The 14,346-nt window shown below is 60.6% G+C and overlaps 2 protein-coding genes across 8 annotated transcripts in view; both read left to right on the top strand.

Annotated features, from left to right (window-relative positions):
- Positions 1-7,145, top strand: part of Gtf2i (general transcription factor IIi) — a 50,866-nt gene extending 43,721 nt beyond the window's left edge. For 3 of the 4 annotated variants that reach the window (XM_042688097.1, XM_042688095.1, XM_042688098.1), the window contains 8 exons: positions 269-349; positions 638-721; positions 867-1,050; positions 1,965-1,993; positions 2,332-2,373; positions 2,675-2,716; positions 3,018-3,095; positions 3,205-3,838. In XM_042688097.1, the coding sequence (XP_042544031.1) occupies positions 269-349; positions 638-721; positions 867-1,050; positions 1,965-1,993; positions 2,332-2,373; positions 2,675-2,716; positions 3,018-3,076 (521 nt within the window). In that variant the 3' untranslated portion in view covers positions 3,077-3,095; positions 3,205-3,838. Of the gene's footprint in view, positions 1-268; positions 350-637; positions 722-866; positions 1,051-1,964; positions 1,994-2,331; positions 2,374-2,674; positions 2,717-3,017; positions 3,103-3,204; positions 3,839-7,125 lie in introns of those variants that run through there. The other variant, XM_042688096.1, reaches the window with a different exon arrangement.
- Ncf1 (neutrophil cytosolic factor 1) lies at positions 6,612-13,744 on the top strand. Of its 4 annotated transcripts, none has more exons than XM_042688101.1 (11): positions 6,612-6,698; positions 8,633-8,713; positions 8,801-8,876; positions 8,981-9,146; positions 9,653-9,708; positions 11,079-11,201; positions 11,502-11,609; positions 11,898-12,015; positions 12,916-13,023; positions 13,175-13,293; positions 13,532-13,744. In XM_042688101.1, exons 1-11 carry the CDS (start codon positions 6,627-6,629, stop codon positions 13,654-13,656), a joined length of 1,152 nt encoding a protein of 383 aa, XP_042544035.1. In that variant the 5' UTR covers positions 6,612-6,626; the 3' UTR covers positions 13,657-13,744. The 4 variants fall into 4 exon arrangements, with proteins under 4 accessions (XP_042544035.1, XP_042544038.1, XP_042544039.1 ...); XM_042688104.1 differs by having other exon boundaries at positions 13,460-13,744; XM_042688105.1 differs by having other exon boundaries at positions 13,175-13,320.
- Positions 13,745-14,346: the final 602 nt, after the last annotated feature.

Raw genomic sequence — 14,346 nt, 5'->3', positions numbered from 1 at the left:
CCACCCTGTTGCTGTCCCAGCTGCCGTGCAGCCCGCCCGGGCTATGTGGTTTGACGTGTTTGCTGTTCTCTGAGCATTGGGAAGAACAAAATAGTCTGTGGGGAGGTCTAGCATGTTACTAGAATACAGGCAAGGGTGCAGGCTCCCGGCCCTGATGGAAGGGGCCGCGCCGCGTTGCCACGCGTGTTGCCACGCTGGCACCGGTGCCTTCTCCAACAGGCAGCACCCCGCTCGTGCATGTCCTCTCTGATGCAGTTTCTGTTTTAAGGGAAAATCAATTCATCGCCCAGTGTGAATACTACTGCCTCCGGCGTGGAAGACCTGAACATCATCCAGGTGACCATTCCAGGTAGGGCGTCCACTGGGCCAGGCCCGGTCTTCCCTGGGTGGCTCGCCTGGAGGCGGGCACCTAGCCCCGTAGCAAGTTAAACCCGTCCGTGTGCCTGCCAGTCCCGTGCTCTCTGCACCTGCTTGTCCCCGCATCAGGGGCTTCCCAGGGAGGTGTGCTGGTGTTCTGTTCCCCATCTCTCGTGGGAAGAAGCTGCAGCCTTCCCTCTTGGGACCCCCCTGTGGCAGCAAAGCACGCTCCCCTGGGGTGGTGGCAGCGCAGGCTCACCCTGCTCCCCGCCCGCTCCAGATGATGACAGCGAGCGGCTGTCCAAGGTGGAGAAGGCCCGGCAGCTGCGCGAGCAGGTCAATGACCTCTTCAGCCGCAAGTTTGGTGAGTCCCGTGGCCCCTCCACAGCCAAGGGGTGGAGGTTGGGTCAGGGCTAAGTGGTCGTGCTGTGGCCATGGTGGTGGTTGGTGTGCAGTGGGGGGAGGCGGAGGTCACTGCGGTGTTTGTTCTGTTCTGTTGCCTTCCATAGGTGAAGCCATTGGCATGGGCTTCCCGGTGAAGGTGCCCTACAGGAAGATCACCATCAACCCCGGCTGTGTGGTGGTGGACGGTATGCCTCCTGGCGTGTCCTTCAAAGCCCCCAGCTACCTGGAGATCAGCTCCATGAGACGGATCTTAGACTCGGCCGAGTTCATCAAGTTCACGGTCATTAGGTGAGTTGTGTGCAAGTGCGAGGAGCTGGCGTGGCGGGGGGAGCCCTTGCCTCGCTTTCCCCGCTGTCCCTGCTGATTGCGTGCGAGCTAGTGAGGCTGTGGGGGGGCGGGGCGTGCAGACTAAGGGCTCCTTGCACCCTGGCTGGTGTGCTTCGCAGCCACACTCCAGTCTGAGCTCACTTGTTTTTTCTGTCTGTCCTGGGGCTTGAACTCAGGGCCACTTGGGTTTTTTTGATGGTTAACTGGAGATAAGAGTCTCTCAGACTTTTCTGCCCTGGGCTGGCTTCGAACCAAGATCCTCAGATCTCAGCCTCCTTGTAGCTAAGATGACAGGCATGAACCACCATACATCAGTCTTTAGAATTGCTGGGTCCAGGCACACCCCCCCACACCAGTCTCCTGCGCCCTGACCTCTCCTCCGCTCCTGACAGCAAGGGTGGCAGATCATGGCATGCCGACCGAGTCCTGGGGTTCGCACATGCCCGCCTGTGTGTTCCCTTAGAGGCAGTGGCCTGTGGGCGGCACACTGAGCCCTGAGCCCACACAGCCTCCCTGTCTGCTCCCCGTGAGGGGGCTCAAGTGCCCATGTCCCTACTGAGAACGCTGGCCTGGCACGCAGATGTCCTTGGGTCCTTTCTGAAGCATCTCCCTGGCCACTCCACTCCCAGGGACGCTCCATTTCCGGTGCCACCCTGGCCTTGCGTGCCGCCTGCTGCCACGCAACCACTCCATCCCAGCCACGCTGTCTGTTGTGTTCATACTAGTGTGGTTGGCAGGCTAGGTGACACGTGGCCAGCAGGCAGAACCCATCCGGCCATATGGAAACACGTTTCTTCTACGTGGCGCAGGGCATGCTGGGGCACGGGGCGCAGCAGGGTGTGGAGGTGGTGCTCACACATTTGTTTTCTCTCCAGGCCATTCCCAGGACTGGTGATTAATAACCGTGAGTACTGCCCATGCCGGGCCCCGCAGCTCCCCGTGGGGTGTAGTGAGCCGGCCTTTGGTTGCACTTAGGGCACATGGTCCCAGCCAAGCATAGCGGCAGGCCGCCAGGGGCCTCATGTCCCTAGTGACAAGACAGTGGCTTGTCCTCACCTCCACTGTCCCCACGCTGAGAGCCGAGGGCCATGACTCCTGCGGGTCCTTGGGTGACCGTCAGTGAGCAAAGCCTGCCTTGTCCTGTGGACATGGCTGCTGGCAGCACGGCCTGGCTGGGTCCCTTCCCGGGAGAAAGCGCCTGCACCACGGTGCTGCTGTCAGCTCTCCCCGCTTTCCTTTCAGAGCTGGTGGATCAGAATGAGGCGGAGGGCCCCGTGACCCAAGGTGAGAGCCACGTGCACGTGCGCACACACGGCCTTGGCTGCCTCATTCCTGGGGGGACTCGTACCAGCTCCAGCGTGTGCCAGTGAGAGCCGCGCAGTTCCAGGCTGCTGTGCCGGCGCAGGCGCGGCGTGGGTCTCTGTGCAGCCGCTGCTCTGACTTGGAGCACCATGAAGGGCCTTGTGCATGGGGACCATGGAAGCCGAGGAGGCGGGGCGGGGGGGACCAGCCCAAGGGGAGAGGAAGCGAGCAAGCGCTGTAGGTGCTGTTGAATAATCTGGGCTGTGCTTCATGTGTCCTTCAGAGTCAGCCGAGCAGAGTCAGTTGGAAGCTCCTGTGGCGGAAGGTACGGGGGTGCCCACTGAGCCTGGCCTGGCCTCAGGATGGGTCGCTCTTGGGGTGCGGGTGGCGTGTTGTGCTAGTGGCTGCTGTGTCCTGGTCCCTGGGGGCGGGGCAGCTCAGAGCCTCGTGTGTCACGTGTGTGTCCTGTGAAGTCGTGGGGTGACCGGTGCAGCCTCGTGTCCTCCTGCCGTAACGCCAGGCCACACCGGCCATAGGACCGTCCCATCGAGTGGCTTGTGGTGTGGGGTTGCTTGCTGTGTGTGTTGCCACACAGCGCATGGGTGCCCTTCTGTTTGTCCTGGCAGAAATGAAAGAGGCAGATGGAAGCTCCCAGATCAAGCAGGAGCCTGACCCCACGTGGTAGGCTGCTCCCCACGGGCCAGGTGAGCCACGGGTGCTTCTGTGCATTTCGGCCTCGGTCGTCTGTGGGAGCTGTGGCTTTCGGGTGGCACGTGGCGTGGTGCTGAGCCTCTCTCCTCTCTGTCCTCGCAGCCGCCGGCGTGGGAGCGGAGCAGAGCGGAGCGGCCATGCCCCGAGCTGTGTACAGTACTTGTATAACAGAATTCCTTCTATACAAACCTTCTTTTCTACTTTTAGATAGAAATGTCTACTTTTTCAGCCGTTCTGTGAATTGCAGCGCGGCGGCCAGCGGGTGGCGCTGTGGGGCGTGGGCCTCCTCCCGGGCCCAGCGGCTCTTTAGTTTTTCTATTGGAAAAATCGTTCCTGAGTGGACAGCCTGCGTCACGGCATGGACTGGCCTCTCCCGAGCCACCCCTGTGGTCTGTGGTTTTGTCACAATTGCGAGCGGCGGCGGCAGCGCCTTTGCCCGCTCCTTGGCGGCCGCCCTGCCCCAGCCTGCGCCCGGGACGGCGCAGGGCGCTGCAGCGCGTTCCCGCACGCCACGCGGGCCGCAGAGCCGGGGTCCCACTCGCTCTTCCGCCCGCTGGTAGATTGCGTGGTTCACAGACGGCCGCAGTGCAAGGAGCATAGTTTCCTTAGCTTTATCACGAAGATACCCACGGAGATTATATCACATGGTAGCAGAAATAGGCATTTTCTGTGTTGCTTATATTTTACCTCAGATTGTAGATATAGGGTAACAAATAAAGTCCATCCATGACTTTCACACGTGGCTGTTTTTTTTCGGACCTTTCTTGGGTGCGTGGGGCACATGGGCCCAGGTGGTGGGGGCACCCCATCCGAGAAGGCTGAGGCCAGAGCGGGGGGCACCTGGTACCACGCCCCAAGGCGGCTGGGGCCTCGCACAACCTGTACCTGGCACAATGGTGGTTGTGGCAGTTTGGGGGTTCATTTGGCCATCTTGGGCTTGGCACTGGGGTAACAGACAAGCTGGGGGTGTGGGGACAGGAAGGGCCCTGAGCCGTTACCCACTCGTGACCCATGCAACGCTCTATCACTTGGGACCCTGGTCCTGCTCTATGGAGCCTTCAGCATGGCGGCCTACAACCAGCAGGGGGACCTGCTGGCTTTTGTCAGGGCTGGGGTGCAGCTCAGGAGTCCCCGAGTCCAGCCCCAGTTGGGAAGTGTTGAGGTGTCAGGACCTCACATGTAGCTTGCAAGCTGGAGGCACGGCCCTGCCAGAGTGTGGGTCGTACTGGGGCACGTGGTACCGGTGGGCCTGCCCCACATCTGTGTGCATGTAGGGCCCAGGGCACTGCTCCTGAGGCTGAGAGGCACCCAGAAACCAGCGCAGCCCCCTTTCTATAGCATCCCGAGCCCGGGGCTGAGAATGTGGAGTGCTTGTTTGGCAGGGCCCTTGGTGGGCCCTGAGTGGGCAGATACCAGGCCGCCCTTGGGTAAGGGTGGGCCTGGTGGTGTGTTGCTTAGTCTCCACCCCAGGAGGCTGACACCCCCGCAGCCAGCCTGGGGGACAGCCTGGCCTGCACGGGCTTCCTCCCACAGGGAGGCATCGGGTTTGAGGCTGGGACTCTGGCATGTGAGAGCCATGCACACCCATGTCACAAGCCTGCAGCCGCGGGGCTGAGCGTCCTTCCCTATGGTGCGAGCTGCAGCCTCACTGGCCTCCGCTGGAGGGTGAGCTGCCTGGCCCTGCCAGGACCCTGCACCAAAGCGCAGGCGCTGTGTGTGGCCCCCACTGGATAGGAGAGCACACCATCAAGCCGGACGGGGCACTCCCACCTGGAGTCCCTGCTTGTGAGGTCTAACCTGAGCCAGGTTTGGGGCAGCGGAGGCCTGGGGGCTGGCCCTGCTCCCCGCGCCCAGGAGCAGACGGTGGGGCCCCAGCGCATCCATGCCTACAACCCACTGGGGTGTAGAGTGCCTTCCAAGGCCTAGGGCAGAGAGCGGTGGCTGCCTGCTGAGGCCAGCAATCCCTGGGCGGAGGGAGGGAGGGAAGGAGGGAGGGAGGGAGGGAGGGAGGGAGGGGATACTGCGCAGCACAGGGCTGTTGGGTGGTTGCCCTTGAAGCGAGGTGGCGCTGAGTTCTGTGGGACCTGCTGTCTCCCCAGAGCCTGGCAGGGTCATACCGCAAACCGCCACAGACCTGGGCACAAGCAGGATGGATGACAGCCCTGACCCCAGAGTGCTGCCCCGGTGCCAGGCCCCTGCCCACGCTGGCCCCTGGTGCTCCTTGGGGATTTCCTGGCTAAGGAAATGGCCAGCCTGGCCCCGGAAGTCAAGGTCTGGGGGGGCCCCCGCCTCGCAGCCTGGGTGACAACTTCTCACTTTTGGTGTCTGCGCCAGCCAGAGGCCCCTCAGCCCCTCCCCCCACTCCACCCAGCCATTTGTTCACCTGCCGGGAGGCGGTGTGAGGCCGGCCAGCCACCACCATGCCCCATGTGCCTCAGTTTCCCTGTGGGTGACAAAAACACTTGCCAAGGCCTGGCCCAGCACAAAGCACCCCAGAGCTTCAGAATTTGGGGGGCTGGGACACAGGTATAGCCTGTGCACGTTTATGTTTCACAGTGAAAGCTTTGAAATCTTGCTCCAGATGCCAGTGGCTCATGCCTGTGATGTGAGCTGCTCAGGAGGCTGAGAGCCGAGGAGCAGGGTTTGAAGCCCGTCCAGGCAGGAAAGTCCACGAGATGCTTATCTCCGCAGGCCTGGCCAGGCTCGGTGTTTGCAAGGCCTTGACTGCCTTGCGCAAGGGGGAGAGGAAGGGAAGGAAGTGGGGCGGCCTGGCAGGGGAGGGAGGCGGCTGTAGTGTGGGAAGTCCCCAAAGGGCCCCCTGTTCCTTCTGCAACCGCCACCTGTCCAGCCAGGCCAGATGCAGAGAGCTGCCCTCTTTATTTCTCGCTTTTTCCTGTATAACACGTGCCCATAGAAAGACCAGCACAAACCCTACGCTCACTTTCATCAAACAACCTCATTTAACAGGGCATGGTGGCTCACGCCTATAATCTCAGCTGCTTGGGAGACTGAGATCTGAGGATCTTAGTTTAAAGCCAGGTGGGGCAGGAAAGTCTATGAGACTATCTCCCATTAACTATCAAAAAGCTGGATGTGAGCTGTCGCTCAGTGGTAAATTGCTAACCTTGTGTGGAAAAGCTCAAGGACAGCATCTAGTCCCTGAGTTCAAGCCCCAGGACTGGCACCAAAACACAAAAGAAACAAACGCAACCCCAGAACCATTGTGGGCACAGTGCAGAAAAGCTCGATCACTCTCTGCCCGACCCAGCCACAGCCCTGGGAGTACGGAGCACCCAAGGCTCTCAGCACCCTCCGTGCTGCCCCGTTGGGGTCAGGGCAGCACGAATGGCCGCAGTTGCTGCCTGAGTCCCTGCCAGGACCCCACAGACCAGCCAGGCCCTGTGCGTCCTCCCAGCCCCCGCCCCCACCCCGAACCTCCCGCCCAACACAAGCAACTTCCTCTTCCCAGCACATATAAGGCCCAGCCCCGGTGGCCCAGAGTGGCAAAGGCACCCACTGCAGCCATGGGGGACACTGCCATCCGCCACATCGCCCTTCTGGGCTTCGAGAAACGCTTTGTCCCCAGCCAGCACTACGTGAGTACACCCAGCCTCAGCGTGGCCACCTCCCCACCCACCAGCTAGGCAGGGCCCAGGGTGCCCTTCTGGACCCTGAGCCTTTGGGTCTCACTGAACTCTGGGGTCCACAGATGCCATCTTGAGGAGACCTGAGTCCTGTACAGCGGAGCCCCCATTCCTCCCTCCCCCCCCCCTCCCCCCCACCATTCATCCCCATCTTGAGCCCATGGGAGGGGGAGCCTGCCCTGCCCAGCGAGCACCCCAGGGCACTGTCAGGGGCCCCCTGTGTGTCAACCAGGACCCCATTTAGATCGGGAGGTGATGTTCAGAACACAAGTTCTTTATTCTCTGACTCGTTTTAATTCTGAAGTCATTTCAGAGTCAGGGCAAGTGCCCACAGTGCAAATATGTTCATGCTCGCATGCGTGTGTGTGTGTGTGTGTGTGTGCGCGCGCGCGCGCGTGCATGCGCTGGTCCTGGGACTTGAACTCAAGGCCTGGGCGCTGTCCCTGAGCTGCTTTTTGCTCAAGTCTAGCACTCTATCACTTGAGCCACAGCTACATTCAGCTTTTTGGTAGTTAATTGGAAATAGGAGTCTTACAGACTTTCCTGCTTGGGCTGGCTTTGAGCCATGATCCTCAGTTCTCAGCCTCCTGAGTAGTTAGGATTACAGGCAAAAGCACCAGCACCTGGCTCATGCTTTTTTTTTTTTTTTTTCCTTTTTGTGTCAGTATTGGAGCTTGAACTCAGAGCCTTGAGCTCTCACTTGGCGTTTTCTGCTCAAGACTGATGCTCTAGCACTCTTGAGCCACAGCTCCACTTCAGCTTTTTGATGAAAAACTGGAGATGAGAGTCTCACAGATTTGACTGTCCAAGCTGGCTTCAAACCTCAGTCTTCCAGATCTTTGTCCCCTGAATAGCTAGGGTTACAGATGTGAACTACCAGGTCCAGCTGTGTGCCTGGCTTTCCTCAGCCCTGGTCCATTGTTACATAACCAGGAAGTGAACACACACAAACAAGGGTCACGCGGGACAGCGCTGGCCTCCTCAGTGGCCCCACACGGGCCCTGTGGCGTAAAGTTAATTGAGATCAAGAGTCCAGGATCAATGGGGGTCTCATCCCTCTGCTTTCCTTAATACAGACTTTCCACCTGGGCCCCTTCCAGCCCCTTTGCTTTTGTTATTTTTTTAAGTAAAAACGCTGTCCAGGCCAGCCGGAACACCACTCACTTCTATACGTTTTGTACAACGCTAGGATTTACATACCCACACCCGGCTTGTTTGTTGAGTCTCATCAGCTTTTTTGCTTGAGTTGGGCTCAAATGTTGGTGCTCCTAACCTCTACTTCCATGAATAGCTGGAGTTACAGGCATAAGCCACTGCACTGGTTTGTTTCCTTGCTTTTGATGGGAGTCTCCTTACCCAGCCCAGGCTGGAGTTCCAGGATGTGGTCATTTGGAATAGAGCAGGCTGGTGACATTGTAGGGTGTCACTACCTCTCTGGCATGAGTGCTGGCTGTGGACCAGGCTGGGTTTGCCCCCTGCCCCCTGCTCCTGCCCCTCCTATGGCTGGGTTTGCCCCCTCACCCATACCTGGCATTAGTAACTTTATTAATGAAGTCTCATATATGCCTAGGAGGAGGGGAGGACTTGGACATCGTTCCTATCTATGTTTCATGGCCGGGATCACAGGCACAAACCACCACCTGGTTCACTGAAGCAGATAGACTCTTACCAACGTTTCCCCTTGGGCTAGCCTTGAACTGTGATCTCCCTGATTTCTCCCTCCTGCCTAGCTGGGATTATAGGAATTTGTCACAATGCCTGGCCCTGGAGCTGGCAGCTCCTGAGTCCCTTTCAGTGGCCCTGGCTAGCCCAAAGCCCTGCTGTGCCCCTTAGGGCTGGAGGGCAGCTGGTGCCCAGCGGCAGGCACTGAGCAGGCCCTCCCCCAGGTGTACATGTTCCTGGTGAAGTGGCAGGACCTGTCAGAGAAGGTGGTTTACCGGCGCTTCACTGAGATCTATGAGTTCCACGTAAGTGTGTGGGGGCTGCAGGGGCCACGCCACGCCGCTCCCAGCCCACGGCGCCCTCACCCTCACCTCCATCTCCTTCTCTACTAGAAAACGCTCAAAGAAATGTTTCCTATTGAGGCTGGAGATATCAACCCCGAGAGCCGGGTGATCCCGCACCTCCCAGGTGAGGGCAGCCCGCGGTGTCCCCTTCCTGTGTCCCCCCGTCCCATGACCCTGTCCCGTGTCCCTGCCCCCCTGGCACTATGAATGAGTTGTGTGTGGCCCAAGCCCCCAGGTGGTTTGACGGCCAGCGAGCGGCAGAGAGCCGGCAGGGCGCTCTCTCCGAGTACCTCCACACGCTCCTGGCGCTGCCCACGAAGATCTCGCGCTGCCCACACCTGCTCAACTTCTTCAAGGTGCGCCCGGATGACCTGAAGCTGCCCACAGACAGCCAGTGAGTGGATGCCCTCAGCCGCCGTGCGGGGAGGGCGGGATGACAGCCCAGAGCCCACAGCTTGGAGAGGGCAGGCAGCTGCGGGGGGCGCCCAGCACGGCGGCGGCGGCTTCGCCCGGCTGTGGGGCTGGCTGTGCTCGCCCGGTGGGGACTCTGGTGCAGGGGATCTGGGAGTCTGGGCAGCCCTGGGCCTCTGGAAGAGGCTGAGCAGCCTTCTGGAGGGCAGCTATGCCTCGCACAAGACCCGGACTGCCCAGGGATGGCTGGTGGGCAGAGATGCCGACCCCAGGTCCCCTCCCTGTGTGCTAGGATTCCAGGAAGGCTGCCCGGCTGGTGTCCACATGATCTGTAGGGGCCCAGGGTCCTTTCCCCCCCCACAGGCTCCACCCCACCTGGCCCAGACACCTCCTTCTCTCTGCAGTGGTCATGGGAAGTCCTTCTGCAGGTCTGACCCAGAGCCCCAACTGGAAGCTGAGGGTCTGAACCAGGCTGTGTTCTCTTCTCAGAGCTAAAAAGCCAGAGACGTACCTGATGCCCAAGGATGGCCGAGGCAATGCAGCAGGTGAGGCGCTGGGCAGGGACAGAGGGGGGAGGCGGAGGGGGGAGAGGAGGGGGAGGTGCAGGATGCGCATGGGCCCGTGGCGGGCCACGGCTGGCAGGTGGCAACGTGTCCTTGTAGTGACAAACCCAGCATAGAGCCCTCCAGGGTCCTGGGGGTATGTGGATCCTGAGGGGGTTCCAGGAGCCAAGGTGGCCTCAGAGGTGGAGCCGGGCAGGGCAGCTCATTCATTCATTCATTCATTCATTCATTCAATCATTCTGGTGCTGGGATGGAAGCCAGGGCTCTGCACTGTGCCACTGAGCTACATCTCCAGTCTGCTTCTCATCTTTGTTCTTTTTGGGTTTTTGAGACAAGCGTTGGATGTAGGTCTCGAACTCTTGCTTCTCCTGCCTCAGCCTCTGGGGCGCTGAGATTACAGGAGTATCCCCCACTCCCAGCCTCCCAGGTTTCAATCTTGATTGTGGAGGAGCTGTTAATACTATGAGTTAGCATTTACTGAGCACTTACATTGTGCCAGGCGTGGTATACAATGCATTAACTCTGAGGGTGTGGGGCGCACACCCTGAACTCCAGGTACTCAGGAGGTACAGGCAGAAAGATCCTACACCTAAGCTGATCCCTTGGGCAAAAATGTGAGACTCTATCTGCAAAATAAACTGAAAGCAAAAAGGGCTGGGGGTGTGGTTCAAGTGGTCAAGCAGAAGACTTGTGTTCACGGTCCAGTAATGGACATATGCGTGCATGTGTGCACATGCACACATGCACGTGTGCTCTGATCCCTTTGCTAACTTCCTAGGCCCAGGACTGGTCCCCCTGCGGGAAGACAATAGGCACTTAATAGCTACCCACTCTAGCCAGGCGCTGGTGGCTCATGCCTGTAATCCTCGCTACTCAGGAGGCTGAGATCTGAGGATCATGGTTCAAAACCAGCCTGGCAGGAAAGTCTTATCTCCAACTAACCACCTGAAAACCAGAAGTGGTGCTGTGGCACAAGTGGTAGAGCACCAGCTGTAATAGTGACTAGGCCCTGAGTTCAAGCCCCATGATAGACAAGTTTTTGTTTTTTGCCAGTCCTGGGGCTTGAACTCAGGGCCTAGACACTGAACTTGAGCTGCTTTTGCTCAAGGCTAGCACTTTACCACTTCAGCCCTAGTGCCACTTGTTTTTTTCTGTGTATGTAGTGCTGAGGAATCAAACCCAGGGCTTCATACACGGTAGGCAAGCACTCTACACTAAGCCACATTCCCAGCCTCTTGACAATATTTTAAAAAAATACAGAATAAATGCCCACCCTGTGAGCCTGCAGCGGGGGGGGGGGGGGGGTGCTGCCCCTGTGCCCGCTCAGTCCATGCCCCCTGTGCCCTCTGCAGACATCACAGGCCCCCTCATCCTACAGACCTACCGCGCCATCGCCACCTACGAGAAGAGCTCGCCCTCTGAGATGGCGGTGACCGCGGGCGACGTGGTGGATGTGGTAGAAAAGAGCGAGAGTGGTCAGTCCCTGCCCTGCCCTGTCTCCCCGTGAGGTCCCCCAGCCTTGAGGCCCTGCAGAGGCTCTGGCGCGGGCACAGTGGACTGGGGGCACAGTCCTGTCCCCCCGAGCCTGTGTGGGACTCCACAGGCTGGCTCTGCAGATGCCTTGTGTCCATGTCCTCTGCCATGGACTCCAGAGGAGGTTGGGGGAGATGGGGGAGGCCGAGGAGGCCAGGGGAGACCTGGGGAGACCCAGGGAGGCTGAGGAGGAGGTTGGGGAGGCCAGGGTCTTGACTCACATCCCCACGACCCTGGTTCAGGTTGGTGGTTTTGCCAGACAAAGGCGAGGCGTGGCTGGGTCCCGGCGTCCTTCCTGGAGCCTCTGGACAGCCCAGATGAGGCAGAAGACCCTGAGCCCAACTATGCAGGTGCCTGGCCCCCAGAGGGGCACAGGGCTGGAATGTGAGGAGCCAGATGCTTTGGGGGCTACCTGACAACTGGACACCTCATCTGTGGGAGCCTGGCCAGACTGCTGTAGCTCTCGGGCTCTGGTGGGGGTGGCAGCTGGGGGCTCACCTGGGCTGGTGAGCACAGGCAGGGGCCAGAAGGGGCTGGTGGGGGCAGCTGGGCTAGCTCTAGACCCAGAGGGGAGAATGGGGTGCAAGCCTGGTGTGGGCAGCCCCTGGCAGCATGTGCATCTCCATCCTGGACTCCAGGAGAGCCCTACATTGCCATCAAAGGCTACACTGCGGTGGAGGATGATGAGGTGTCGCTGTCCGAGGGGGACGCCATCGAGGTCATTCACAAGCTTCTGGACGGCTGGTGGGTTGTCAGGTAGGACAGCCTCCCCCCATGCTCCACACCCTGGGCCGGGCCGGCCCGGCCGGTAGGCCCGCTGGGGCTCTGGACTAACTCGAGGTGACTCTGGGTAAGCCTCGGCACTTCTGGGCCTCAGTTTCCACATTGCTGGAAAGTGAAAGATGAGCCCACCCTGCCTGTCTTGTGAGTTTCAGAATTCTGTCCAAATAAGGCCTTTCTCCCACTTGGCCCATCCTCCTCCATTTTTATTTTTGTCAGTCATGGGGTTTGAACTCAGGGCCTAGGTGCTGTTTGTGAGCTTTTCTGTTCAAGGCTAGCACTCTACTGCTTTGAGTCACAGCTGGTGGTTAATTGGAGACTCTGCCACTTGAGCCATAACTTCATTCCCAGCATTTTGGTGTTTAATTAGAGATCAGAGTGTCATGAGCTTTCCTCCTTGTGCTGGGCTTCCTGAGTAGCTGGTATTACAGGTGTGAGTCACTGGTGCCCACTTTGACCCCGCCATTGGTTGAGATTGAGTCTCATGAACTTGTCTTTTCTCCCAAACTGAGGCCACCCTGCCCCTCAATCTGCTGCTGTCCATTTCCCAAGTAGCTGGGACTACGGGCATGAGTCACCAGGCTTGGCTTCGAAGATGGATGGAACCATCTTCAGCACAGGGTGCCAGGAGCTGAATGAAAGCCCTCAGCACTGACACCCCTCCGCCCCACCTCCCGCGCAGACAAAGGCTGGTGTTTGGCCGGATCACGGTTCCGGCCCAAGCGTTAGGATAGAAGCGGAGGTGGTGGTGGTTGTCTTGGGGTCCCGCCAGGGTCGTCCCCGCGGATGGGGAAGGAGGGCCGGGAGGCGGGGAGGGCTCGGCCGGGCGCGGCGGGAGACAGACGCCCCGGTCCGCTTCTCCGCTGCCCGCTGCAGGAAGGAGGACGCCACCGGCTACTTCCCGTCCATGTACCTGCAGAAGGCGGGGCAGGCCCCGGCGCAGGCCCCGCGCCCCGGCAGGGGCAGAGGCGCCCCGCCTCGCAGGTGGGCTGGCGGTGGGGGCCGCACCCTCGGGGGGGCGGGAGAACGGCGGGGTCCACGCCTTCCAGGGTCAACTTGGGACCCCAGGGCGCCCACGGGGACGGCGGGGCCCGGGGCGCCGGGTCCTGACCTCGTGTCCGCCCCGCCCGGCCAGATCCACCATTCGCAACGCGCAAAGCATCCACCAGCGGGCACGGAAACGCCTCAGCCAGGACGCCTACCGCCGCAACAGCGTCCGCTTCCTGCAGCAGCGCGGCCGACAGAGCCCGCAGCGTAAGCAGAGGCGCGGCCCAGGGCGGAGCTAGCCAGACTGGAGGGCGCTGACAGGGGCCGGGGCCATGGCGCGGAGCGAGAGGCAGGGACCGGAGGGCGCTGATAGGCTGGAGCCTAGGCAATGGGGCGGAGCCAGGCGGCTTGGTGGGGGCGGAGTCAAGGAGAGCGGACCGCGCACCCGGCGGGCGGGGACAAGCAGGCCGGACGGGGCGGGCTCCTGACCCTGGCCTGCCCCCAGAGGCCAGCCCCCAGACGCCGCCGCGCGCGAAGCCGCAGCCCGCCGTCCCCCCGCGGCCCAGCGCCGACCTCATTCTGCACCGCTGCAGCGAGAGCACCAAGCGAAAACTGGCGCCCGCCATCTGAGCCCCAGCCGCCCGCTACACATGCGTGCTTTTAGCAGTCTGGGGGTGCCCGGCAGCTCAGGCCTCTCCCCGCTCAATAAACGCTGGAGTGTGCGGACGATGGTCTCCCCTGGGGATGTTTCCAGAATGAGGAGGGGTGGGATCGTGGGTGCGGCCTGTCCTCACGGAGGGGGAGAGGTGTGGAAGGTCGGGGAGAACCCTGGAACCGCGTGGGACGGACTAGGCAGGGACGGAGGGTCCTCGGACCCATTCACCGACACCGCCCCAGCCGCCCTCAGCCTCCCCGCAGGGGCCCCAGAGCGCACCCCAGACGCCGAGGCCACCGTGCGGTGCGGAAGGGGAAGGCCAACGGCGCACACGAGGCAGCTCGTCAGCAATGTGGGTCACACTTGTCACCCCAGCTGCTCTGGACGCTGAGATCTAAGGATCGTGGTTCAAAGCCAGCCACTTAAAAGCGGAAGTAGGAGGTGTGGCTCAAGGGGTAGAGCACCATCCCATGTAGGGAATAGAACAAGTGGTGTGTGTGTGCGCGCCGCGGCCCAAGTCAGGCCAGCCAGGTGCTGGGCTTGTTCCCCCACAGTCCTAGTTCAGAGTGCCAGATGAAGAAAATGTAGGATTTGTTTTAAGGTAGAAACAGCAAGAAGGTGGCAGAGCTGCAGGGAGGAGCCGGGTCTTTCCCTGCCATTCTAAA

Source organism: Dipodomys spectabilis, unplaced genomic scaffold, assembly GCF_019054845.1.
Source record: "Dipodomys spectabilis isolate Male_0828 unplaced genomic scaffold, ASM1905484v1 ptg000112l, whole genome shotgun sequence".
Classification (NCBI taxonomy): Eukaryota; Metazoa; Chordata; class Mammalia; order Rodentia; family Heteromyidae; genus Dipodomys; species Dipodomys spectabilis.
This window is presented reverse-complemented; position numbering and strand designations above follow the sequence as displayed.